This window comes from Dunckerocampus dactyliophorus, chromosome 6, assembly GCF_027744805.1.
Source record: "Dunckerocampus dactyliophorus isolate RoL2022-P2 chromosome 6, RoL_Ddac_1.1, whole genome shotgun sequence".
Classification (NCBI taxonomy): domain Eukaryota; kingdom Metazoa; phylum Chordata; class Actinopteri; order Syngnathiformes; family Syngnathidae; genus Dunckerocampus; species Dunckerocampus dactyliophorus.
Window position 1 is genome coordinate 9,025,070 of NC_072824.1, and position 27,268 is coordinate 9,052,337.

The window sequence follows — 27,268 nt, forward strand, 5'->3', positions numbered from 1 at the left end:
GTTACCTTGCATTGCTCCTCACAAGTTTACACCCCTCTGCATGGTGTATTCTAGCGGCCCAACCTTCCCCACAGAGATAAAGAGACTGTATGACTGACAAGAAGTCTCACTGCGTTCATGCCGTTGTTCTATGGGGCAAATTCACAATCCACTGCACAGAGTGAAGCTTCTTCCTGCTTGTATGGAGGCGAGAGACGAGAAAAACGGACATGCAGGCACATGGCAATATATCGAGGCCAGCAAAATTATCAATTTCATTTTAAATTATTGTGTGAGTTATTATCCCACAAGACAGTTTTTTTTTCTGAATGAGAATTATCACCACGTTGTAATTTAGAAATACATCTAATTTCCGCTGAGTAAGTTTATCCTTAACCGGAATAATAAAGAGGAAAGTTGCCTATCCGTGTGTTGCTTGAGACGTCTGTTGGATGTCACTTGCTTTGCCGCGAAGGTGCAACAGCGAATCAGGAGTGTAGCTTAATGTCAGCTGACTGATGTCAAATGACATGTACAAAGTGACGTTTATGATGTGGGTGACATGTTGCGACCCACACTACGTTCGTGATCGACCGGTAGATCGCGATTGACGTAACGGGCACCCCTGTTGTGTGTGATATATAGATCTATTAGGTTGGGCAAGTGCAGAGTTAAAAATGGATAAACTGTACCACTTCTACCACTTTACACAGCTCATTAGCATTAAAGCTGGTCCCAGTAAGATTTACTAAAAGCACATTGAAACTGTCTAAATTCCAGCTTATTTAAAATTGGTGAAAAAATTATAATATAATGCAAATGATCACAGGCCCTAAGCCAGTGTTGTTTTTGGCAGCCATTTTATTTTTAGTCTTAGTCTTTTGGATGAAAATGCTTCTTGTTTTATTGAAATTTTAGTCAGTTCTATATGTGATAGTTTTAGTCCAGTTTTAGTCATTTTTGATAATGCTGCACAGTGGCCTAGTGGCTAACATGTTGGCTACACAGTCAGAAGATCTGGGTTTGAATCTCTGTTGGACATCTCTGTGTGAAGTTTACATGTTCTCCCCGTGAGTGCGTGGGTTTATTCTGGCTTCCTCCCACATTCCAAAAATCTGCATGTTAGGTTAATTGGCAACTCTAAATTGTCCATAGGTACAGTATGAATGTGTGAATGCCCTGTGATTGGCTGGCGACCAGTACGGGGTGTGCCCCACCTCTCGCCCGAGGTTAGCTGGGATGGGCTCCAGCATACCCCCGCTACCCTAGTGAGGACAAGCAGCATAGAAAATGAATGAATGAAGGTGGCAGAAGTGCATTTGATAAGAGCTCGGCATGGATCTTTTGCATGTAAAACACACTCGACGGCAAGGAGGAAGTGGAAGAGCATGGAGCAGTGTAGCATGCAGTAGGTTACGCATTGTAGGGAAATTTTAACGCATGGACACGTGTAAAATGATTGGATTATCTTACAATCCTTGGGGTAAATGTAAGTAATTGATAAATCAGTTGCTATTATATATATTCACCAGAAGACAAAACATGACGCTAACATTACAGAAGGCAAGTGCAATGATCTTTTAAACACATGGGGAACAGCAACAGGTCTGAAATGCTTCATTTCTCTCCACATTTATGCTGTCATGCTCTCATGTAACAGTAACACACACATAAGCTAATGAACAAAACTAACTTTAGCCCAAAGTTAGTGCTATGTTTGCGCCAGGACTTAAGTGGAAAGATTTAGGCTTATTATGATTTTTTTTACAAGCCAATTGTTGAAAACATTTTATGTATATAATATATTAACACAACTTGCTGTAAATTACCTTTGAAAGAATATCAGTGTGATGAGCCTTTAGGTGCTGCTTGAGATTGCAGCCACGTTTACCACCGTTTCTTACTGATGGATTATATTGAAAGTATACCCACAAATCAGTGTGTTGTTTCCCACCAAAAGTGCTCCCGTTGCCCACGTCACCGGCCCCAGCATGTTAAGCGGGAAGCGCTAAGCTGGGATGCGTTGCTACGTTAAAATTTTTGACTGAACGATTACACACACAATAGGGAGAAATGTCACGCAATTTAAACGTCTGATTGACCACACACTAACAAGTTCGTCCAGTCTCGTCAACGGAAACTCACACACACGACTCGTCACGTGTTAGTCATCAAAGAGCCATGTTTAGCTCGTTGTTTTCATCATGAAAAAAAGCATCGTCAACTGAATGATTTCCTCAACACTTCCCAAAGCAGAATTTTATTTGGGAAAAAAACTGTCTGGAGCTGTGATACCACTCGTCTGGCAGCAGCTGTACCATTACACCACCAGGGACTGACCTGTAAGTGGGTGAATTCTGCCATTTTATTTACCTGTCTTTTTCTTTTCCTTTCTCCCTTACCCAGGAATGCGCATCCTTTGTGTGCTCGCAGAGAATGCGCCCTCCTGTGCAAAATGGGGCCCTCCATGGATCATCAGGGGATTGGGGGGTGGGGGTTCTTTCTGGTAGGGAAGAGCGGCTCTGCAAATGATTGACACAATTCTGAGCCATCAAAAAGTGCTTAATAAAAGATTCATGTTGTCCACAACCATACTTTCCCTGGCCTCCAACCACCTATTGTAATCTGTTCGACGTGATATTAGTCCATCACAGATGGAGATGGACAGAGAAAAGAAACCAGAGCAGTAGAGGTGTTAGCAGGAGGCCAATAAAAGAGCAATTTGTCTTTGTTCCAGCGCCCAAGAAGGGAGGCTGGGAGGAGGGAGATTGGAGATGGTGGGGAGGTGGAGCTTTCAGCATCTATTAAAAAACCTTGCATTGGGCCCAACTTGGCAATGATAGTGATAGTAGTTTGTCTTGCAGGATAGGCTTTGAAAGAGTTGAATCAATATTTGTGTTTAGTATTCTTTGTGAGCATTTATCTTCCTTTTAATACATGCAGTCCTCCTTTAATTGCTCGCACTTTTAATGGAACCCAATACGCTTTAGAGGAGGTTTGCTGAGGTGCTCTAATCTTACGTTAATTGCCTCTGTTTGGGGTTATTCTGATGAACAATGGGCTTATTCTTGCAGGAAAGCTCTTCAAAATATTGTTGTGTGCAAATACCTTACAGTATCTCACAAAAGTGAGTACAACCTTCATATTTCACTAACCATTTTATTATGTCTTCTCATGGGACAATACAGCAATTAATCCTGGATATACTTTACAGTAGCCAGTTTACAGTTTGTATAGCAGTATAGATTTACAATATTATATTATGAGATTATATTATATATAGTTACCAAATTGTGTCCTTGGTGTGAATATTTAGTGTGCCTTAATCCTCTTGGGCATGGAATTGACCAGAGCTACACAGGTTGTGACTGGAATCCTTTTCCACTCTTCCTTGATGACATAGCTGGTGGAGCTGGTGGATGTTAAGACACCTTGCACTCTCCCGCCGCCCTTCTTCCCGCTCGAGCATGCCCCACAGGTGCTGAATTGGGTTCAGGTGTGGAGGAGACATACTTGGCCACTTCGTCAACTTCACCTCAGCTTCCTCAACAAGGCACTCGATGATCCTGGAGGTGTGTTTGGGCTCCTTATCATGTTGGGAAACTCTTTCCCAAGGAAAGGGCATTACGTTTTCCTTCACAACATCACAGTACATGTTGGATATTATGTATCCACTCTATGAACCGCAGCTACCCCAGTGCTGGCAGCACTCATGTAGCCCCAGACTATGACGCTACCACCACCATGCTTGAGTGTAGACAAGACAACATTATCTTGCTAGTCACAGCTATTTAGATAATATCGTCTGTGTTGACTCATTTTTCAGTGGATAGTAAATCTATACTGCTTTCCACACTGACTACTCTAAAGTATAGTCAAGTTTACGTTTTATTGTATTGTCACTTGAGAGCATATAACAGTAACATGCGCTGCATCACAATGTCACAGTACATGTTGGAATTTACGTTTTCCCTCAGTGAACTGCAGCTCCCCCAGTGCCGACGGCACTCATGCAGCCACCTGTTGTGACGCCACCACCACCATGCTTGACTTTAGGCAAGACACAATTGTCTTGCAACACTTGTGTTAGCTATTTTAACAAAAATGTCTGCGTGTTGACTGTAAATCTACAGTATGCTTATACAAGCTGCACACTGACTACTCTAAAGTATATCCGAGTATGAGCTGAAGTTCCTAAAAATTACTTGTTCCTCCTCCCTTGTAATTTATATCAACATAGCTTCAAGTAACAACAAAAGTGTAAAAGATGAAATTTGACTTTGAAGTAATGCTTTTAGGGCTCTGCCCTGAAACAAAAGGAAATAACAAGTTCTGTGGGGAGCTCCTTCCAACAAAAGACGAGCATACGTCTAATCTAAGGATTGTCTTCACCTGGATGTAATTTGCTGTAGGAAAAAAACACAGTGGTCTCCAAACTACCCTGGAGGTTAATCACTTCCGACAGAAGTGTTTTGAGGCAGGTTGGAATTCATGAGTGTACCTCACAGATTGTATTGTTTTTAAGACCCTACGGCTGCATCAAGAGGGACATGAAACACACCTGAGGCTTGATGTGCAAGCCTTACATCAAGTCAGCGGTGAGCTCACATTGTTGGCAAATGCTGATGAGGCAATTAAAGCCGTCTCGCCCTCGCTGGCGTCCTCAGCATCAGCTGACGCCTCCCGACATTCATTACTGCCGGTCGCACACGCTCCCTAATGGGATTGGATTTGTACTTAGGAGTCAACAGGACGGTTATTAAATGTCAGCGGCGGAAGAAATTGACTTCTTTCGACAACTTTCCATGAACTCTGCTATTGAGTTAATGTGGATTTTCTTTTAGTTTGAAAATACATTTTTTTACGTACAGCATAGACCGTATGTACTGTATAGCTACAGTATATTACATATATAATATATATGTATAATTTATTTACTTTTTATAGAATGAAATATTAAATAAATTAAATGAAATATGGAATTTAATCAATATATTAAAATGAAAATATATCCCATTTTTTAAAATCTAATAAATATTTTTATTTTATTTTATTTATAAAATATTTCCTTTATTTGCAGGAAATTAAAGTATACTACAAACAAGAATAAAAATAAAATGAACAATAATAATAAACAATACAAATAAAATAAAAATTGTAAATTATCATTACACTTTCATACATATCAATGTGTGAGGTTGAACTATGCAGTTAAAGAGATGCAGTAACATAGTATATCCACAGTAATGCATGCTAATATACTGTATATTGTATAAACAATCGTTCCTCGCTACATCGCGGATCGAACATTGCTCCCTCACTCAAAAATTAATTAATTAATAGATGACCGCTGTTGGACTATTATTAGTCTATTATTACACTATTATTAGTGAAAAAATATTGAAAGACAAGTTATATGTAGTATTCTGGTCACTAGGTGTCAGTAAGTTTACATTGATGAGACATTACATTACCTTCACACTGCATGGAGTCAGACATGGCATGTCCAACATGATAGAGTGAAAAAAGTTCTCCTCCCATTCCATGTGGAAGTGGTAAGGTTTCTTACTTTGCCCTTCTTTGCTACTTAGTTTGAAACACTTTCTTAAGTTCAGAATAAACAAATTGGAGGCTAACTAGTTAGCTTGGTAGCATGCTATGTTTAAAGCAGCGACTGTCCCTTATGTCCCTGCAGTGATCCCATAGGCTGCACATAACAGTTGAGCAATGTGGTGTAAACAAAGAATAGCAGGACTTTAATGGTGACTATTGTTATTTGGTGTCTATAGGTCTTGTTATGTTTCCCAGGCCAGGAGCGAGTGCTTCCTGTCCTGCGCTGTTATTTTGGCAATGTATACTTCCTGACGCAGCCGTTTCACACCTGGTGGCCACGCAGCTGTTGCCAATTACCATTAGTGGCGGTTAAAAGACCAGTGTCGTCAGACGTACGGCGCTGGTTCATTGTCGTTACTGTTGTTGCTGCTGTTTCTTATCTCCGCACCGGTGCTGTCACCTGAGAAGTACATTTACCTGGATTTTCAAGTACCTTGTTGTCTCAGAGCCCTTTTTCCTCTGTTGCCTTTTGTTTGTTCCTGTTCACGCACCATTAAAGATCCTTTATTTTTGCACGCCATCGCCTTGTCTATGCATACTGGGGGTCAAACTCTCGACAGCCGCTACCGTGCCATGACAGAATGAACCAGCCAAGAACGACCCCCGCAGAGACAGTGCACTGCAGCATGGTGGACTCATGGAGGCTCTCTAGGCTAGCCACCGCTAGCCCCATTACCACCTTTCTGGGGACGTCTGGGATTCGTCCCTTGAGGGGGGGCTATGGTCAGCTGTGCGTCCCCAGCCGCACAGCCTGGGGACACACAGCCGCTTCCGGAGCCGGCCGCAGGGACGACTGTTCACCTGAGCAAGGTCAGGTCACCTCCGGCGCCCGCAAACCTTCCATTCGGGGCCGAGGTTGGATCACCTCTGGCTCTGGTTTCACCTGCGGCCGAGAGCAAGCCTTCGTCCGCCGTAGCTCTTCCCTCTGCCGAGAGCAAGCCGCCACTCACCGCAGCTCTTCCGTTCGCCAAGACCAAGACGTCACCCGGACCCGGCCGCCTTTCGCACCGTCGCCGCAGACCCGGCCGCCTTCCGCTCCGTCGCCGCAGACCCAACCGCTTTGGCCTCCTTCCACTCCGTCGCTACAGCTCACTCACTTTCTAACTCTTTAGGCGGAAGTACAATTTGCTGCATTCAAGTGTGCTCGGAAATCCCAGAAAATACACTCAAAACGTGAATTCTCCTTAAATGACATGGTGTTTTTGAAGGCAGCTCCATCCGTCTCCCTTGGAGTTTCCTTGTCTGCCACTTTTGCCGGCTGCACCGTCATGCGACTCAGCATCGCCACCTGACACCTTCTCGCTGGCGGTGGGGATGCCGTTCCGGCTTCGCCGTTTGTCCGGTGCTGGGGGGCGTGCAAGCCCGGCCCTCCTCTGCCGATCCTCCCTCCACCCACCCTGGAATTGGTGGACTTGCTGAACGTCTGGCATCCGTTCCATGGGGGGGGTCATGTTTCGCAGGACAGGAGCGAGTGCTTCCTGTCCTGCGCTCTTATTTCGGCAATGTATACTGTATGTATACAGAGCTCTAATAATGGTAAAAAAATTACAAATTCATAAACAGATTTTCTACACTCTAACTATGAAAATATTCAATGTATTAATTTTGAATCCTACTTTGAAGAAATGGTTGTGGAGCCAATTAACCGTGGACGACTGTACAGTCTAACTAGTTAGCCTCCAGTTTGTTTATTCTAAACTTATGAGTTTCAAACGGAGTGGGGAAGAAGGACAAAGTAAGAAGCCAAAAATATACCACTTCCACACGGAAAAGAACAGAAAGAAAGAATTTGAGGCCGTGTTAAAAAATTCAATTCACCACTCAGGGTTTCTTGTGGACCACCAGTGGCCTGCGGGCCAGACTTTGAAGGACCCTTGCATGCAGAGAATCTCTCACTGCCGTCAATGAAGTCATAGGAAATGACTGTAGGGCCTGGCCTACATCGACGATGTGCAGCACTGACTTTAAATTTGCTGCAAGCTTTACAAATGGCTGCCTCGTTCGTGAAAGGATGGCAGGAAGTCAGCTCAAACTCATTCTAAGTCATTACATTAACCCCGGGAGAGTGTTCTCACTGGAGTGGTTTCCCCCTCCAGATTTACAGAGTGACAAGAGGTGTTTTCTTATTGCTGGGGAGGGCGGGTCTAAGATGAAATGGCTTCCCTCCTGGAAGTAAGGGAAGGATTTAAATATTCATAAAGCAACACATGGGATGACGTCGGGGACTAACTTGACAGCTGAGCGGCCTGAACAAAATGCTACAGAGGGTTTGGAAGTCAATGGCTGCATTTGGACAGCAACACAGAAATGTTACGTTATGTTGTGTTGTGTTGCGTTGCTTTACGTTACGTTATGTTGTTATGTCTTATGTGTCAAGTTTTATGTGTTATGTTTTATGTTATGTTATGATATGTTTTGTTGAGTTGTGTTATGTTATGTTTTGTGTTATGTTTGGTGGGAATCTCTGGTACTGCTCTAAATTGGTTCAAGTCCTATGCAATGTGTCCTACCACTACTATGCAGACGACACTCAGATCTACGTGTCACTGACGGCAGGTGAACATGGTCCTGCAGATTTACTTTGTCACTGCATAAAACAGGTCAGTGTGTGGATGCAAAACAACTTTCTCCAGTTAAAATCCGACAAAACTGAAATCATTGTCTGTGGCCCACAGAAAGAAAGAGAAAGTGTTATTAGCCACCTTGAGACGCTTTCTCGAAAACCTAATCATCAGGTTAGAAATGTAGGGGTAATAATGGACTCAGATCTGAACTTTAACACCCACATTAAATCAATAACATCAGCAGCTTTTTACACCGAAAAAACACATCCAGAATGCTGCTGCTCGAGTCCTGACTAGAACCAGGAAATATGACCATGTTAGTCCAGTACTCGGGTCGCTGCACTGGCTTCCTGTTGCTCAGAGAATGGACTTTAAAACAGCTCTGCTTGTGTCCAAGTCTTTACAAGGTCTTGAGCCAAGGATATCTCTGACATGTTAGAGCAGTGGTTCCCAAACTTTTCACAGTCGTGTACCCCTTCAGACATTTGACTTGAAACCATTTACCCCTACTTCTGCACACTTAAAAAACATAAACCATTTTAAATTTTCATTAAATTGAAATATTAAACATGAATAATTGGTTAATTCGTTTTATAGTAAGTAAGTAATTCTGGTTCAGAAATGTGTATTGTGCAAGGTCAAATTTTGATCATGAGCACTGATAAATGGATAAGATGTGAATTTCTCTTGGAGATAAATAAAGTATCTAAGTATTCATCCTACACATCTTTTATTTCAGCCAGAAGTTGGGGTCCTTCCGTTTCAATGGGATTAATTTGAGCTTCACTTTTGTCCACACCTGCAATCGCTGTGATTTAAATCTGCATATTAATTTGATAACAAATTCAAAGAGAAAGTAAAACAAACATGACAAAACAGTATCCAAAGTGCAAAAATACATACAAGCAGCGCTAAAACTTTATTTTTAGGGGAATCCCCACTCTCTCATCCTGGCACGCACATGCATTGACAGGTTTTCACAGTGCGGGGATTGCAACATCAATATAAATCAAACCTTTAAAATTAAATATTCTTAATACACACCATAATCATCAAACTTACTTACTTATTCATATAACTCACACAGCAATGAAGAACTTCATTGTCTCCTTCCTTCTTTCTTCTATGAGTGTGTGCTCTGTGTTAAGAGGCATTCAGGTGCACTCGTAATTGTGAGTGTTCAGTGCTAATTGTTTTTTATTCATGTACCCCCTATGACAGTTGGCGTAACCCTGGTGGTACGCGTACCCCACTTTGGGAACCTAGGTGTAAGAGCCACATGAACCATGTTGGGCTCTTAGAAACCTAGGGAGTGCTGTGCCTTGCCTTGCCTTGCCTTGTTTCAAATGTTTCAGCGAGTGACCTTTAAATGTTTTGCACAATTTTGTACTAAATTCTTCTGAGACGACATTGCTGTTGCTAACAAGATGTATTCTTGTCTCCTCTGTCAATGTCTGCAGCTTCAGCACCGCATACCAGTGTATCTACTACTCCCCAGAGCACACGGCCAAAGCTCAGGAGGTTCTGAGCAGCGTCAGCCTCCTGCAGCCGCTCATCACAAACTTAGCAGACCAACTCCTACAAGCTGCTCAGGAGCGCTCATCGCCTGGACTCAGGGAGGCGCTCAAAAACCTCTCTGACAAGGTGAGCAAGCAACATTAACTGTCATACAAGTGTAAAACAAAGATTTACCTGATCTTTGATAACAAGAGACAACGCCAGAGTTTTCCTGCTTTGATTGTCGTTATATTATAAGACAAAGTATGTTAATGCTAAAAAAGTTAAACATATCTGAGCATTCAGTCATCATGCTTGGAAAAAAAGTTGGCATGTTATGTGAAAAAAGTCGTAACACAGTCATGCTGTGTGAAAGAAGTCGTAACTTAATGAGAATAAAGTGCTATAAAGTATTAATTTAGCGTTTTAAAAAAAGGCTCAATTTTGTGAGAAAAACTCGTAATGCTATGAGAAAAAATTTTTTTAGTTTCATGAGAAATAATTGTAATGCTGTAAGAAACAAGCGCTCATTTTGGTGTCATTGTGCAAGAAACATTGTAATGCAATGAGATAAAAGTCATGATTTTCGGAGTCATCAAGTCATCATGCTATGTCGTAACTTCATGAGAATAAAGTTGTAATGCTGTAAAAAAAAAATGCGTCAAATGCGTCACTTTGCTCGTTTTGCAAGAAAAAGATGTGATGCAATGAGAAAGAAAGTGTTTTATGAGAACGTTGTCATTTAATGAGAATAAAGTCGTAAAAAAAGGAGAATAAAGTCATAATGCTGTCAGAAAAAAACTTAAATTTTGCTTCAAAAATGTTGTAATTTTGTGAGAAAGTCATGATGCTCTGAGAAAAAAACCTAGTTTTATGAAAAGTTGCCTCTTGATGAGAAAAAGTCATAATACTATGAGAAAAAAAATGTAGTTTCATGACAAATATTTGGAATGCTGTAAGAAAAAAGCGCTCATTTTGCATCCAAAAATGTGTCATTTTGCAAGAAACTTTGTAATGCAGTGAGACAAAAAAGTCGTGATCTGGGGAGAAAAAATGTCAAATGACATGAGAATGAGAATGCTGTAAGAAAAAAAAATGCTCATTTTGTGTCCAAAAAGTCGTCATTTTGCACATTCATGAGAATAAAGTTGTAAGAATAATAAGTTGAAAAATTTGAAAAAAGAAACATTTGGAATATGAACAAAGCAATAATGTGATCATAAAAAGTTAGCATTTTGGGAGAATAAAGTGGAACTATTGTAAGAAATACGTTGTAGTAGCAGTAGAAGACAGGGGTGATATGAATGAATTTTTTAAAAAGTGTGACTGTTGCTTGAAAGGCCCAAAGGGGTCATGGCTGATCGCGAGAAGCGGGCTTACAGGACACGTAATTAACAGTTAGCAGCAGCATGGCTTTGCTTGGCGGAGCTGCCATCTTTTTTATCAGCGTAATTAATGAATTACAGCTGCTGCTGTCAGACTGCAATCTGTTGTGTAAGACATTGTTTTGGCCGCTGAAGCCAATCAGCTGACTTTAATTGCTACATTCGCTGTGGCAGCGCTTCCTCTCATCCCTGATTACACACATGCCAAGGAGACGTCCACCCCTGGACGCTTGGGGCCAAGGACTCTCTGATTGGAATCTAAAGTTGTGCGTTGATGTGTGGGTGCGCGTGTGTGCGCGCGCATGTGCGTGTTTGTGTGTGTGCGCGTATGTGTGTATGTGGGATTATGCTGAGCGGGCAATTAACGTTTAAATGAAATGACTCTTCCATGCTTTTCAATGTATTCATTGTAGCTTGAAATAACAAAATGTTGAATAATGATACAAACATGGCGGAAAACAAGCTGCTTGCGTTCATGCAAAGTAGGATTAATGCCACTGCCAAGAAACAATATAATATTACTAGAACAACATCAAGAGAATAAAAACATCTTCATTTTTATTCAAGTCTGCATTTTATCTTTCTTGCAATATTATGGCTTTAATTTCATAATCTTATGCAGGATTTATGTATAATTACATTTATTCTCGCAATATGATATGTTGTACAAAACATAATTATAATAATTTGTTCTCAGAGCCTTAGATTTTATTTCTCATAACAAATGAATTTTATTAATTTTCATATTATTGCAACTTTTCTTGAAAAGATACAACTTTTATGTTATCATAGCATAAAATCTTAAAAATTACGATGAAAAGAAGTCTTTGTGCTATAATATTACCACTTTTTTTTTTAAACTGTTCTTCATTCTCATAATTACAGTCTATTACAAGTTTCTTGTTCAAAAAATACTTTTTAGAATATTACTACAAAAATTTGAATATTACTATGTTTTTGTCTTTACACCAAATTTTTGGATTATTATGAGTTGCTTGTTGTAAAAACTTTATTTTGGTAATTTTACTACAATTTTGTTGTTCACACAAATTTATTTTCACAATATTTGGACTTTCTAATAACCAAAAACAACACATGTATTCTTATAATTTTACAATTTTATGTTTTTCCTCATAAAAAAAATATTTTATTTTCATAATATCGCAAATTTGACTTACAGTATGTGAGTCTATATATATATATATATATATATATATATATATATAGATATATATATATAGATATATGTACAGTATGGGCCACACGGTGGTCTAGTGGTTAGCACGTTGGCCACAGTAACAGCCTGGAGATCTGGAAGACCTGGGTACCATTCTCCCTTGGCCATTTCTGTGTGGAGTTTGCATGTTCTCCCCGTGTGTGCGTGTGGGTTTTCTCCGGGTACTCCGGCTTCCTCCCACATCCAAAAACATGCATGTTAGGTTAATTGGAGACTCTAAATTGTCCATAGGTATGAATGTGAGTGTGAATGGTTGTTTGTTTATATGTGCCCTGCGATTGGCTGGCGACCAGTCCAGGGTGTACCCCGCTTGTCGCCCGAAGTCAGCTGGGATAGACTCCAGCATACCCCCGCGACCGTAATGGCTTTAAGCGGTATAGAATTTTCTATACCGCTTTCTATACCGCTTCTCCTCTTTAGTGTCGTGGGACATATATAATTAAGGGAGCACTTTGAAAACACATCAGATCTAAACTGGGGGGAAAAATGATCTTGAATATCTTTCCTGATAATAAGTGGGTGATGTGTTAGTAACAAAATGTATTTGTATTATTTACTTGTATTAATGTCTCTTCTGTTGTTGTTGCTTAATTTATTGGTATATATGTTTATGTGTTTATGTTTCTTATGTTCTTATTCTTTCTTGTGTTTTCTTTCTTTTCTTGGGAGAATGAACAGAATAAGATTTTCATTGCATGGTATAACTGCTGTTTTACCATGCACATGACAATAAAACTCTCTTGAATCTTGAAAATGAATCATTTTGAGTTGCTACAATGACATTTTAGCCAAATGGACCAGTGTGCTGCATAATTTTTTCACTTTCATTTTTGGGGTGTCTTTGATTTCCCCCTCTATAGGGTGATCATTTTCATTTCTATCAAATTATGTGGCATCATTTTGTTACTAATACATCACCCACTTATTATCAGGAAAGATATTCAAGATCATTTTCCCCCAGTTTAGATCTGATGTGTTTTTGATGTGTTCCCTTAATTTTTTGAGCAATATATACATATATATATATATATATATATATATATATACAGTATACAGTTTTGTGAAAAAGTGTTTGTTCCCTTCCTTCCTGATTTCTTTTATATTTTGCATGTTTGTCACACTTAAATGTTTCAGACCATCAAACAAATTTCAATATTAGTCAATGACAACACAACTGAACACAAAATGCAGTTTTTAAATCTTATGTTTTATTATTAACAGACAAAAACAATCCAAAGCTGCATGGTCCTATGTGGAAAAAGTGATTGTCCCCCCGTTGCCTCCCCAATTACAATTTTTTTGTGACTTGTACTGTTAAAAATAGAACTTTATTCTCATAATATTATGACTTTTTTACCAAAAGAAAATCCTAAATTTAGTCTTGCAATATTGCATTTGTATGTATTTTTTCCTGTAAAAATAGGAGGTTATTCTAATCATATAAGATGGACGGTTGCAGTAAAAAATCGCCATCCTGTACTGTAAAAACAGGACAAAAATAAACATGACTAAAATAAAAATGGAATGAAAGTTAAAAAAGGAAGACAAAAAAGTAGAAAAATAATAAATAATAACACTATAATAACACATATTGCACACCAGAAAAAAAGATTACACTATACAGCATTTAAAATTGTGTGTTATAAAGTTTTATGGCTGTGGGGAGAAATGACCTGTGGTGGTGCTCCTTCCTGCACTGTGGCTGTAGCAGTCTGTTGCTGAAGGAGCTGCCCAGGTAGAGTGATTGTCCATTATGGATTTGGATGGATGGGTGGGTATTTGCCAGTATCCATCTGCCAGCCATCTCCTCAGCTGTCCAGTGGGCAGCCGAGGAGGTGCTGCCCCCACCCCAGCACAGAAGCCACCACAGTATCATAGAAGGTGTGTATTGTAGGAGTGACCTGCACACACCGAATGACCTCATTGTCCTCAATAGGTGAGACGTTGGCCCTTCTTGTACAAGGCATATTCAAGGAATCATAGTTTGTTCTGTTCTGTGCTGCTCTGACTTAGAGTACACAACCACTGTGGAGTTCTAAAACCTCTCTCTAAATACCAAGCATCTTTTTAACTTTTAATCTGGCTGGCTGTTTATTTAATGGCCCTTTCTTTTATTTGCACCACCTTTTGCTTTGTCGTTAGTTTTCCTGTGAGAGCTCTTTAAGTTGCCGTCATTCTTGGAAAAAAAGGGCAAAAGTCTTATTAGATGTCAAATTTTTTTCTCATAAAAATGATGTGGAGGACAAAAAGTGTGCGCCTATGTTGGCTCATATAGACGTTGTGCACACAATAGTCAGCGACTTTATGCATTCAGCCTCCAAAGTGTGTTGAAATGAGCTGTTTTTATTTGACTTTTTTTCTTTGTTTCTCACCACTGGGAGTCCACAGAAGCATTTTCTAACTCCTGCGCTGCACTCAGTGAAAATCGGTTGCAGGTTGACTGAATAGAAAAGCGTCTCCAAGGGCGTTTGTGGATATTTGTGATGTGTAAAAAGCAGAGAAGCCGCAGTTTAAGCGCTTCTTCACTCTAGAGAACACACATGGAATGTTTCACTTTCAGCGCAAAAATCCTGCAGCGCTGTGAAACGTGTTCATATCGTGCCAGAGTGTGTGGCGCTGCATTCAAGTGAAGCGAGAACAAAAGTGTTGTCTGAATCGAATGCAGCAGTCGAAGCAACGCACACTAATGCAAAACAAAAAGAGAGGAGAAAGAAGGTCCTTGTCTCCCCCATTTTGGATTCCAACAGGGAGTACTGGAGACTGGACACTGAGAGGTGGTGAGGCATGATTGGGAGCAATGGTCCACCTGATCTGAACGCAAGCGCTTTGAACCAAGTGTTATGTTGTTGGACTTCTGTGCTTGTCACAGATTGTCCTCAACAGACACCATGTTCAAGCATAAGGGTGTCCACATGTCCTCTTGGCACCAGGGCATCCTGGAATGAAGTTTGGTTATCGACTTTGTGGTGGTGTCGTCACATGTCTTCACTCAGGTGAAGAGAGGGGCGAAGTTATCAACCGATCACCACCTGGTGGTGAGTTGGCTGGTGAGTTTGGGGGAGGACGCCAGCCAGATCTGGCAGGCCCATACACATTGTGAGGTTCTGCTGGGAACGTCTGGCAGAGTCTCCTGTCAGAAGGAGTTTCAACTCCCACCTCCGCGAGAGCTTCAACCATGTTCCAAGGGAAGCACCGAACATTGAGTCAGAACAGGTCATGTTCTATGTCTCCATTAGCGAGGTGGACGACTGGAGCTGGAGCCGTAAGGTGTTCCTGTCGTGGCAGTAATCCCAAAACCTGTTGGTTAACTCATTCAATTCCAGCTATTTTTCAAAAGACAACCCCTTCAGTATCGGCCATTTTAGAAATTTTGACTGATCTTTCAAGGCCCACAGAATATTTTGTTCTATGGCTATATGAACACCTACCAAAAGAAAAATGAGACTCACGTCTTTCATAAGAAAAAAAATAATTGTTTCCACCTTGTCCTGTTCTTTAGTAATCAGCAGTAGAAAGTAAGTAAGTTTCATGAAAATATCAGTTCCCAACTAGAAAAGGGAGAAAAACAGCTTTTTGTGAAAAGATACATTTCAAGCATAACTTTGACTGTGACACAAATATTTTTTGCTTTTTTGAAAGCTGAAATATCTCAACAACTATGCCAACATAAAAAACACAAAAAAGAGTTGTTACACATCAAAATAAGTAACAAAAAAAGTATAACACCGTGAACTATTTACAATTTTCACATTTGGAACTGAACTATTTATGCACGCGTGTGTGTGTGTGTGTGTGCGTGTGCACGCGTGTGCATGCGTTAAAATTTCCCTACAATGCGTAACCATCTGCACGCTACACTCTCTCACTTCCTCCTTGCTGTCTTGTGTGATTCTTCCATTGAAATGATCCCTGCTGTGCTCTTATCAAATGCACTTGTGCCACGTTGTTATGGCTTAAAAGTGCTCTAAAATGTTAATGTGTTAGTGCAGAGTTGCATCATCACCTCTTATACGTAAAAGACGTATGAATACATTGTTGGGATTGGCCGCTCGGAATTATAGCAACGTATAAATACGTCTTTGGTATTGAAAGAGTTAAGCTGAAGAAGTAGTCCTGTCAGGCAGCTACCGGCATGACAAGCAGTGTGCAGTTTTGGCAGTCGCCAAGGCAAACACTGAGAGGCGGGAGGAATCATGGAGAATGACTTCTGAAGAGATTCTGGACCACCATGCACCGTCTCAGGAGGGGGACACACCATCTGTGGTTGGAATGGTATGCTGCTGACCTCAGCTCCATATGTTGTGGACTGGTGGTAGGAATATTTCAAAGACCTCCTCGATCCAAGCGACACATCTTGCAAAGAGGAAGCAGTGCCTGAGGACTCTATGGTGGGCTCAGGTTGCCGTGGTGGTCATGAAGCTCCTTGGTGGCAGGGCCCAGGGGGCGGATGAGATCCGCTTGGAGCTCCTCAAGGTCTTTGATGGTCTTGGTTGACGTGACTCTGTAGCATTGTGTGGACATCGGGGGCGGTGTCTGTGGATTGAGTAGTTCCCCTTTTTAAGGAAGGTGTGTTCTAAAAGATCACACCCTCCCACAGCCTTCCTGGTAAAATCTACCCGGGGTTCTGGAAAGGAGGGTCGACAGGCTAGTTGGACCTTGGATTCAGGGGGAGCAGTGTGGTTTTTGTCCTGGTCTTGAAATTGTGGACCAGCTTTATACACTCAAATAAACATAGCGTTTAGATGAAATATCAGTCTCATGCTGGTATCACTCCAATAGTGGTACTACCCTGGTATCGATATCATCGATATTTGGATCGATCCGCCCACATGTAGTATTGAGGTTTATTTATGTCCAATGTAATAACAGCAAATCAAAGCAGCATTGTTTTATGTCACCCACTGAGAAGGTACTGGAAATAGTACCTTCTAGGTCCTGCTTTTGCCAATGGAAAAGTGTCAGAGGCTGAATAAAGTGTGTCTCTGTTGGACCAGCTTGTCCACAGCTCCAGATAGCAACATTAAAATGAGGTGTTTTTGTGAAATATTGCAGTATAATAACCTTGCTTGACCCCCTGGCTCTGGAGAGCTCTTATCGCTTTCACTCTGAGGGGCAGCAGTGAGCCGAGGCGTCTTCTTGGCTGGATGTTGGCCTGCGGAGCTGCGCCAGCCTGTCGGAGTAATTGAATTGTTTGTTGTCGGTCCCACCGGAGGGAGAACATCTTCTCTTTTTAAAGGCTCTCCCTCCATCTCACTCTGTCGCTTGTGCTTCCTCCTTCGCTGCCTTTTTATTTGCAATCACGTCCCGCCGTTTGTCTTTCGCTACAGACGGAGCAATTTGTCCACACGCTCAAGGATGAGCTGGTCAAGTGCGCTCTGCTGGCGCTGCACGCCGCCCAGCCAGGATACGTGTCCAAGAACCAGAAGACGACGCAACACGATCAAAGCCCCGTCCAGACGCCCACTGATAAGACGACGGTGTGTAACAATGTAGACGACTCCATCCCGCATCACAAGGAGTACGACGAGGAGGAATGGGCAAGTGTCTTTTGCTTTTGCTTTTAAACGTAAACACATAAAAATAGAGTTTTGTATGAAAATTGCATCTTTTGACAGCGCACAGACCTAGTGACTAGAAAATTCATCTTATTTTTAATCTTCTGTTATTTTTAGCTTAGCTTAGATTTTATGAAAATCTTCTAAAATATACTTTTATATAATAAATTGTAATTTAATAAAAAAAAAATTTAAAAAATTATAACATAAAAAATATAATTAAAAATGTATTTAAAAAAAAAAAAATGGAATATATACCGTATTTTCTGGACTATGTCGCTCCTGAGTATAAGTCGCACAAGCCAAAAACACACGATGAAGAGGAAACAAACATATAGTCACACTGGACTATATGTCGCATTTTTGGGGGAAATTTATTTGATAAAATCAGAGACCAAGAATAGACATTTCATCTTGACAGGCAAGTTATAGGAATAACAATACTATAAATGGAGAACAACATGCTAAATAAGCATCTGTTAACCTAACGTAAATAGGCGGTATGTTAACGTAACATAGTTATTCACATAACTATAGCCTAAACAACCCGCAAAGTCATCTATATTCATCGCCTTGGCAGCTACCTGTGCGGGGAGGCGTCACTGTTGACAAGCCTCTCCTGGCAGCACGTTGTTCAAGCACCCATTTTGCTTGCTCCGTTAGCTGTGGCCAGCTAGCTTTTAGCCCGTGATTAGCTTTGTTGCCATCATTGCAGTTAGAGTATCCTCCGCTTTTCGCCAGGCTCCAACAAGTTTCTCGTTCACTCCAAACTTTCTGTCTGCTGCTCGATTACCGTTTTCGGCTGCATATTTCACTACTTGCCGCTTGTAATCTGCAGAATATGATTTTCTTTTTGGGAGCATTTGCATTGTAACGTCAATCAAAAACGAGCAGCTGTACCAAATGTGGCCACAAACTGTGTTTCTTTGTAAGATCTGATATTTCTAAACATGTTTTCTTGCACATCTGGCTCACCCCGACAGTAAAAAAAACATTTTGAAGAAGCAAAACAACTAAATTCATCTTTCCAGAAGAGTGGAAACACTTTTTTATGAGTCTTTCAAGGGAAGTCATGGAGAATTCACAGAATGTGTAGCTTTGTTATCCTTACCATCGTAATCCACTTAAGCCTGAAAAGTGAAAAGTGTTTTTGTTCTCGTTATTAGTTCGTGTGAGTTCATGTCGCCAGCATGGATGAATCTGATGTCCATGTTGGACTCTTTCAGGACAGAGTTTGGGCCAGCGTGGCCAAATGTCTCAACTGTGTAATCGCCATGGTGGACAAGCTGGCCGAGGAAGACGACCACAACAACAAGCAGGAACGCGTCACAGAGCAACAGCTGGCTGATGTCATCACCTCACACAACCCTGGTAAGGAAATGTGTCTTTTCATTTGAATCACAATTTAATTCCGGTTTGGGTTCTTTATTGTCTTTAAAGCATTTTTATTGTCCTTAAAGCAGGGGTGGGGTCCGGCAGGCCAGATGCTTCCAAAGTATTTAATATCAACTTTTAACATAAAGCTGGTACATAACTTGCAAGTAGTGGAGTCAATCTGAGACATTCATCGTTCATATTGTATATCACACAGTCTTTATTCATGTACATTCCGGGTGTCTTATTCGGTAAAAAAAATGTTAATTCAGTTTTGTTATTTGATGTGTCCTAATGTTTAAAGTGCTCCTGAAAAAAGGCATGCACACACACATACATAGCAGATTGTATGACTTTTTTACAGATAAAATAAGACAAATAACTCAAGGTGGACTGTTACAAATATCGATGTAAAATAGTGGGTGTGTAGCAAAAATATACTGTAAATTCCGGTGTGTAGGCCGCAACGAGCTTGTCAAATTGCAGGAGGTCATTACTCAGTATAACAATCTGACTCACACAGTAACACTCAAAAGGTATACCTAATAACTATACAAACATGTACCAATACGAGTTTTAAAATGGGGGGGAACATTTTAAAGTTTTTCCATAATGCATTTTGCCTGAGCAAAGCATTTCATTGGAGGACAAGCAGCATAGAAAATGGTAGATGGCGCTGCAGTGCTGCCGCTGTCCACCAGAGGAAGCCAGTGGAGCCCAGAGCTCAGAGGGAGGCTGACGTCATTGCAGTTCCTAATTGAGCAATGCGTTATGGGAAAACTTGAAAAGAGTTGGGTTTTTTTTTTATTTTAAACTTGTGTTGGTACATGTTTATATATTTGTCAGGTATAACTTTTTAGTGTTAACTTGCTGTTGATGACTTTAGTGTTCTATGTAAGATGACACCGTGATTCAGACTGTTATATTGTTATACTGGTACATATAATGACCTCCTGCGATTTCCAGTGGGTTGACAATTTCATTGTGCATTGACAGCTTGTGATTGGCTCCTGCCAAAAAAAGAGCTACAGTTTCCTCACAGACTGGTGAGTGGCACAGTATTTAAACAATTAGTAGCAGTTCTGAAGTAAAGGAGATGTCACAAGATTAGAATTTAGCCATAAATTAGCCGCACCGCTGTATAAGCCACAGGGTTCAAAGTTTAAGAAAAAACTAGCGGCTTATAAACCGGAATTTATGGTAGTCTGGCCCCCTGGTCAATGTGGCCCGTGAGTCAAGAAGTTTGCCCACCCCTGCCTTAAAGGATTAAAGATTTATGAACACTTATCTTTTGTATGCAAATTGTGTTTATAAAAGCAATTCATATTTATTTGTGAATGTATTTTATTTATGAAATAATTATTACTTGTGTTTATCTATCATGGAGACCTCCAGTGAGGCTCCAGTCCACATCCTGCAGCTCGTGTGTAGTGTGTCACTGATGCCAGCTGGCAGGCTGCACAGCCTTGGACACTACTCACATCAACAATGAGCTATGTGTGTGTCTGTGCGTGTGCGTGTGTGTTCAAGTGAGCTGGCAGGTAAGACGGCATTCATCCACTCTGTGCTGAGTTCAAACATTAACACTCAAGCTCCTTGGAATAAGTGTTGATGTTTGTATGGATGCAAAGATGACACTATGCACAAGAATGAATGGAGGTTTCTAGCAACTCTATTAAATAGTCGACAGATGGAATTATTTTGACATTTCTTTTGATTGTGATAAGACATAATTTCACTGTGTGTATGTCGTTCTACTAAACAAGGCAAAACCTGTGCAGAATGCAGAGTGGCTAGTGTGTTTTGATTCAGTGAGCTAAGGCTGCCCTCTGTTGGACAGTGCGGGGATAACCATAAACCAGCGCATCAAGTTAGAAAGTAGTAAAGCAAGGAAATCAATACAAAGTCTATTTCTCTAAAGGGAACTAACATAATAAATGTATTTGGAGGAATGAAATAATAATAATATATTTGTATACTATTTATTTAGTTTCATTTAGTTATTTATTTCCCTATTTTTATTTTCTTATAGTGAATAATATATTTATTTTTTTAAACAAATAAATAGTACAGTAGTACAATTATACTAACATATACAAACACATTTTTATGATCTTTTTTATTTTTTTTAATCATCATAATCCATCAATATATTTTCTGTCATATGATATTTCATTTTTTTACTTCATTTTGGTGTATTTTTTTATTCTTCATCACAAATAAATTATAAAATATTATTTTATTTATTTCCTCATTTTTATGTTGTAGTATTTTAGAATATATATATTTTTTTTTAAGAACAAAAAATATAAAATAGTACAATTTATACATTTCTAAATGTGTTCTTTATGTTGGAATATTTTATTTTTCCTTTTTTTTAAAGAAATACTTAAATAGTGCAATTGCAATAAACATGTTTATGTTATTAATATTCATAATAATGTATGTATCCATAATAATGTTGTATATTTTATGTATAATATAGTGCAATGTATAATAAAAATGTAATAATTGATAATAATATTGTAATATTCCATTCTTACTTTTTACTTTTCTTTATTGTATTTTATTTTTTAAAAATCTCACAAATAAATAACATATACCCACCCATTATAAAATACAATGTGAATAATAATAATGTAATATTAGATAATATGCGTGCATTTATTGTATTTGTTTTTGATGTATTTGATAACATTTTTGTAATTTGTTCAGATTTAACAAGGATTCATGATGAAAAAAATATGTACATGATACAATAAATACAAATGTTTTATAGTTATCTGATAATATTGGCCACCCATAATTATCTGCTTGATATTGGCATAAAAATGTGATATCGGCCAACATCGGTCTCGTTTTTTTCCCTACATTGAAAGCCGATATAGAACTTTCAGCGCCAACGTTGCAAAATTGTAACATTGCTGAATCATGTAGTTAATACTGTGCCGCTCACAGGCATGTGAGGAAGACAGACACAGAGCTGACAATGAACTTAACAGCTCCATAGAAATCGAGGGGGGGTTAGTTCCACATAGAATTGTTACTCACGATGTCTTTAAAGAAAGACCTAAAAAAAAACATGGCACAGCAACGTAATAGGTAGGTAACAACAGACAAGACATGAACTACGAATAATGCTGAATAATCAACATCTATATGAGCCCTAAATGTGTAACTTAGCAGTCATTTACAACAACAGTACAGCAAAGTGCTGCTCTCAAACCCACATATGCAGCATATACACTCCTGATTAAAATCTTAACACCAGTTGAAAAATTGCTAGAATTTGCATTTTGCACATTTGGATCTTAATGAGGTTTTAAGTAGAGCTACAATATGCAAAAACAAGAAGGGGGAGTGAGACAAAAAGCATTTTGAAAAAGTAATTTATTGGAAACAACAATTAAACTGAAATAGGCTGTTTATCAGCTGATCAAAAGTTTAAGACCACAGGCTATAAAAGCCCAAATCTGCTCAAAATGTTCATTTTCTGTCATGCATTCATGCTGTCATGCCCTCCTGATGGCTAAAGATAAGAAGCTTTCTCTTTTTGAACGTGGTCGGATTTGGAGCTACATAAGCAAGGCCTCTCGCAGCGTGCCATTGCTGCTGAGGTTGGGAGCAGTAAATCAGTCATTCTACATTTTTTGAAAGATCCTGAGCATTATGGAACAAAAAAGTCAAGTGGTAGACCCAAAAAAATCACACCTGAGCCGGAGGAACCGATTGGCTGTCCATCAAGACACAGGGCGGTCTTCCACCCACATTAAGACCCTTACCATACCCTTACCACCCTAACCATCAGACGGTATCTGACCTCGTCTCCTTCAACGCCACAAAACTGCCCATTTAGACTTTGCCAGGGAGCATCAAACATGGGACATTGAAAGGTGGAAAAAGGTTTTATTCTCTGATGAGAAAAAATGTAACCTTGACGGTCCAGATGGCTTCCAACATTACTGGCATGACAAGAAGATCCCACCTGAGATGTTTTCTACCCGGCACAGTGGAGGGGGGTCCATCATGGTCTGGGGTGCTTTTTCATTCAGTGGAACACTGGAGCTTCAGGTGGTGCAGGGTCGTCAAACGACGGGTGCTTACATGCAGATGTTGCAGCGGGCATCCCTCATGACTGAGGGCCCTCGTCTGTGTGGTAACAGCTGGGTTTTTCAACAGGACAACGCTGCAGTTCACAATGCTCGCTTGACCAAGGACTTCTTCAGGGAGAATAACATCACTCTTTTGGACCATCCTGCATGTTCCCCTCATTTAAATCCCATAGAGAACATTTGGGGATGGATGGCAAGGCAAGTTTATAAAAATGGACATCAGTTCCAGACAGTTGATGCCCTTGGTGAAGCCATCTTCACCACTTGGAGCAATGTTCCCACTAGCCTCCTGGAAACACTCGCATCAAGCACGGTCAAAGCAATTTTTGAAGTGATTAACAAGAACGGTGGAGCTTTTATGAGCGATGGTCTTAAACTTTGGATCATCTGATAAACAGCCTATTTCAGTTTATTTGTTTCCAATAAATGACTTTTTCAACGTGTTTTTTGTCTCACTCCCTCTTCTTGTTTTTGTATATTGTAGCTCTTCTTAAAACCTCATTAAGATCCAAATGTGCAAAATGCTAATTCTAGCAATTTTTCAACTGGGCTTAAGATTTTCATCAGGAGTGTATATATATATATATATATATATCCTTTCCAAAAAATTAGAATGTCATGGAAAAGTTGTTTAATTTCCATAATTCCATTCAAAAAGTTAAACTTTCATAGATTATAGATTCAGGGCCCACAATTTAAACAATTTCAAGTATTTATTTGTTTATTTTTACATAATTTGGGCTTCCAGCTCATTAAACCCACGAAAACAGGAATTCAAAAAATTTGAATACTGTGAAGAAATCAGCCCAAATTTTGCAAGGCATGAATGTTTTAAACTGAGTGTCACACACTAATCATCTACTAACCTCAAATCACCTGCACAGGCTTCCCCAGGTGTCATTAAATAGCTTCAGTTTGGTTCAATTGTCTCAGTTCGGTTCAATATGGGGAAGACTGCAGACATGACAACTGGCCAGAAGACCATCATTGATACCCTCCATAGGATGGGTAAGCCACAAAAGTTCATAGCTAAGGAGGCTGGTTGTTCACAGAGTGCTGTGTCCAAGCATATCAATGGAAAGTCTAGAGGAAGGGCAAAATGTGGCAGGAGAAGATGCACCAGCAAAAGAGATGACCGTGGGCTTCAGCGGATTATCAAACAGGGAAGATTCAAGAATCTGGCAGAGATCCAGAAAGAGTGGAATGAGGCGGGAGGCACAGCTTCAAAAACCACCATATTCAGACGCATCCGGGAGATGGGCTAAAACTGTGGGGTTCCTCGGGTCAAGCCACTTCTGAACCTGAACCTGAGCCAACGTAGGAAGCGTCTCCACTGGGCCAAGGAGAAGGACTGGACTGTTGGTCAGTGGTCCAAGGTCCTCTTTTCCGATGAAAGTAAAATGTGCCTTTCATTTGGGAATCAAGGTCCAAGGGTTTGGAGGAAGACGGGTGAGGAACAGAACCCAAGCTGCCTGAGGTCCAGTGTGAAATATCCACAGTCCGTCATGATTTGGGTGCAATGTCCGGTGCAGGTGTTGGTAAACTCTGCTTTCTTAAATCCAAGGTCACCGCAACAGTCTACCAGAATGTTTTAGAGGATCTGTATGGAGATGCAGATTTCATCTTCCAGCAGGACCTGGCACCTGCCCATACCGCCAGAAGCACCAAAACCTGGTTTGATGCCCATGCCATCACAGTGCTTGACTGGCCAGCCAACTCACCGGACCTAAACCCCATTGAGAATCTATGAGGTATTCTCAAGAGGAAAATGAGGGGCACCAGACCCAACAACAAAGAAGAGCTGACAGCAAGCATGAAGGAAATGTGGGCTTCCATAACTCCCAGGCAATGCCACAGGCTGATTGCTTAAGGCAGTGATTAAGGCAAAGGGATTCCCAACCAAGTATTGAAGATTGACATATCGTTTTGAAAGTACCATATTTTGATTGATTTGATGTGATCCTAATTTCTTTCTTTTTTTTTCCTGCAAAAACTGAGAAGTAAATGGTGATTTCCTCACAGTATTCTAATTTTTTGAATTCCTGTTTTCGTGGGTTTTATGAGCTGGAAGCCCAAATTACGTAAAAATAAACAAACACTTGAAATCGTTTAAATTGTGGGCCCTGAATCTATAATCTATGAAAGTTTAACTTTTTAAATGGAATTATGGAAATTAAACAACTTTTCCATGACATTCTAATTTTTTGGAAAGGGTCTGTATATAAACTAATAATAAGCAAATTCATGTATTTTAAACACTACCCCTTACCCCTTAATACTAAAACTAAATTTAATATTTCCAAAAATAACAAATCAAGACACAAGAAACACAAATGTATTCTTATATAAGATATGTAATACATTAATTATCTACTCACAGATGAGTGGAGTAGCCAACAAAACAACTGTACTCGTTTAAGAGTATTTTTACTTTACAACAATTTTGCTCAAGAAAAAGATATGTGATGTTACACATATTGGTATCATTATCGGTTGATATCGGAATCAAATTGAGAGTTGGACAATATCGGCATATTGGTTATGGGCAAAAAAGCCAATATCGGACATGCCTAATTTTTTTTATATTATAGTTATTGATATTATATTGTTGTTATATTATTGTATTGATATTATAGTTGGATAAATATATATTTAATTATAAGAACATTTTATATATTACAAGAATAAAGTAGTCATTTTCCAAGAACATAGTGAAAATATTACAAGAATGGAAGTTATCTTTTTGAGCAAACATTTTCAAAAAAATGTTACGACCAAATATTTGAATATTATTACAATAAAGTTGTACTATTGTTGGAGGACTAATGTCTAATGTCATCCTTTTCTCTTTTAGTGTTTTTTATATTTTAAAAAGTCCTTACATAGGCGTTGTGTCCTTTCCATGCAGGCAATTTTACGGTGCATTTAATGACCCACCGTTAACTGTGAATGATCTATTCGGCGGCATTCTGATGCGGTCCATGCCAAGAGAATGACCTTGAACACAGCAATTGCAACTTTATGACCACGCCTGTTTGCTGTGCTCAATAAAAGAGACACTCATGTCTCGCAAACATAATATTTAACTATTGGTTGGTTTTCTTTATGCTGTTGTGTAAATAACAGGAAGTAGCACGAACATCATCATGACAGTTTATTACCTTCTTTTGTTGTGGCACAGGTGACTGGCGGGAGCAGCTCTGCCCCCTAGTGGCCAGATTAAAGGAGTGCATAACAGAGGTGGTGGACAAGGCCAAGAGGGCCGTGACCTTCGTGCTCCTGCAGGAGGCGGCCTGCAGCATTCCACAGGGCTTCCTTCTGCAGCAGAGGAGGGACGTCGTCTTCAGTCAGGCTGTAAGGAACACATTTGAATACACAAATACATTTAATTCTAACTCATACTTTTTTTAAATTACTGTGGCGATGAGGTGCACAGGCTTGGTTGTTCCTGTAGGGGGCGACCGGCAGCTTGCTGACTTATTGTGAGCATCACACAGTTATGAATGAGAATTTTCATCCATCCATCCATCCATCCATTTTCCATGCCGCTTCTCCTCATTAGGGTTGCGGGGACATGCTGGAGCCTATCCCAGCTGACTTTGGTGCCACAGGCAGGGTACACCCTGGACTGGTCGCCAGCCAATGGCAGGGCACATATAGACAAACAACCATTCACACTCACATTCATACCTATGGACAATTTAGAGTCGCCAATTAACCTAACATGCATGTTTTTCAACCAAAATTAAATTTGCATTTAATTACAAGCGCTTACTTTTTTGTGTTTTTTTTCAAATAATTTATTACACTTTTTTATTTCATGCTGGGAAAATATAATATAGTATAAGGTATTATAATGCGTTAAATATGTCATAATTGTCATTGATCATTATTATTATTTTAATTCAATGTCATTCTCTAGTAAATAATTAAATACTACAATTATTTAAAT

The 27,268-nt window shown here is 39.8% G+C and overlaps 1 protein-coding gene across 4 annotated transcripts in view; it reads left to right on the forward strand.

Annotated features, from left to right (window-relative positions):
* The window catches only part of inpp4b (inositol polyphosphate-4-phosphatase type II B), a 234,838-nt gene that overhangs the window by 191,252 nt on the left and 16,318 nt on the right, over nucleotides 1-27,268 (forward strand). For all 4 annotated transcript variants that reach the window (XM_054780107.1, XM_054780106.1, XM_054780108.1 and 1 more), the window contains 4 exons: nucleotides 9,617-9,800; nucleotides 17,603-17,812; nucleotides 19,057-19,201; nucleotides 26,498-26,670. In XM_054780107.1, coding sequence (XP_054636082.1) covers nucleotides 9,617-9,800; nucleotides 17,603-17,812; nucleotides 19,057-19,201; nucleotides 26,498-26,670 — 712 coding nt within the window. The remainder of the gene's footprint in view (nucleotides 1-9,616; nucleotides 9,801-17,602; nucleotides 17,813-19,056; nucleotides 19,202-26,497; nucleotides 26,671-27,268) is intronic.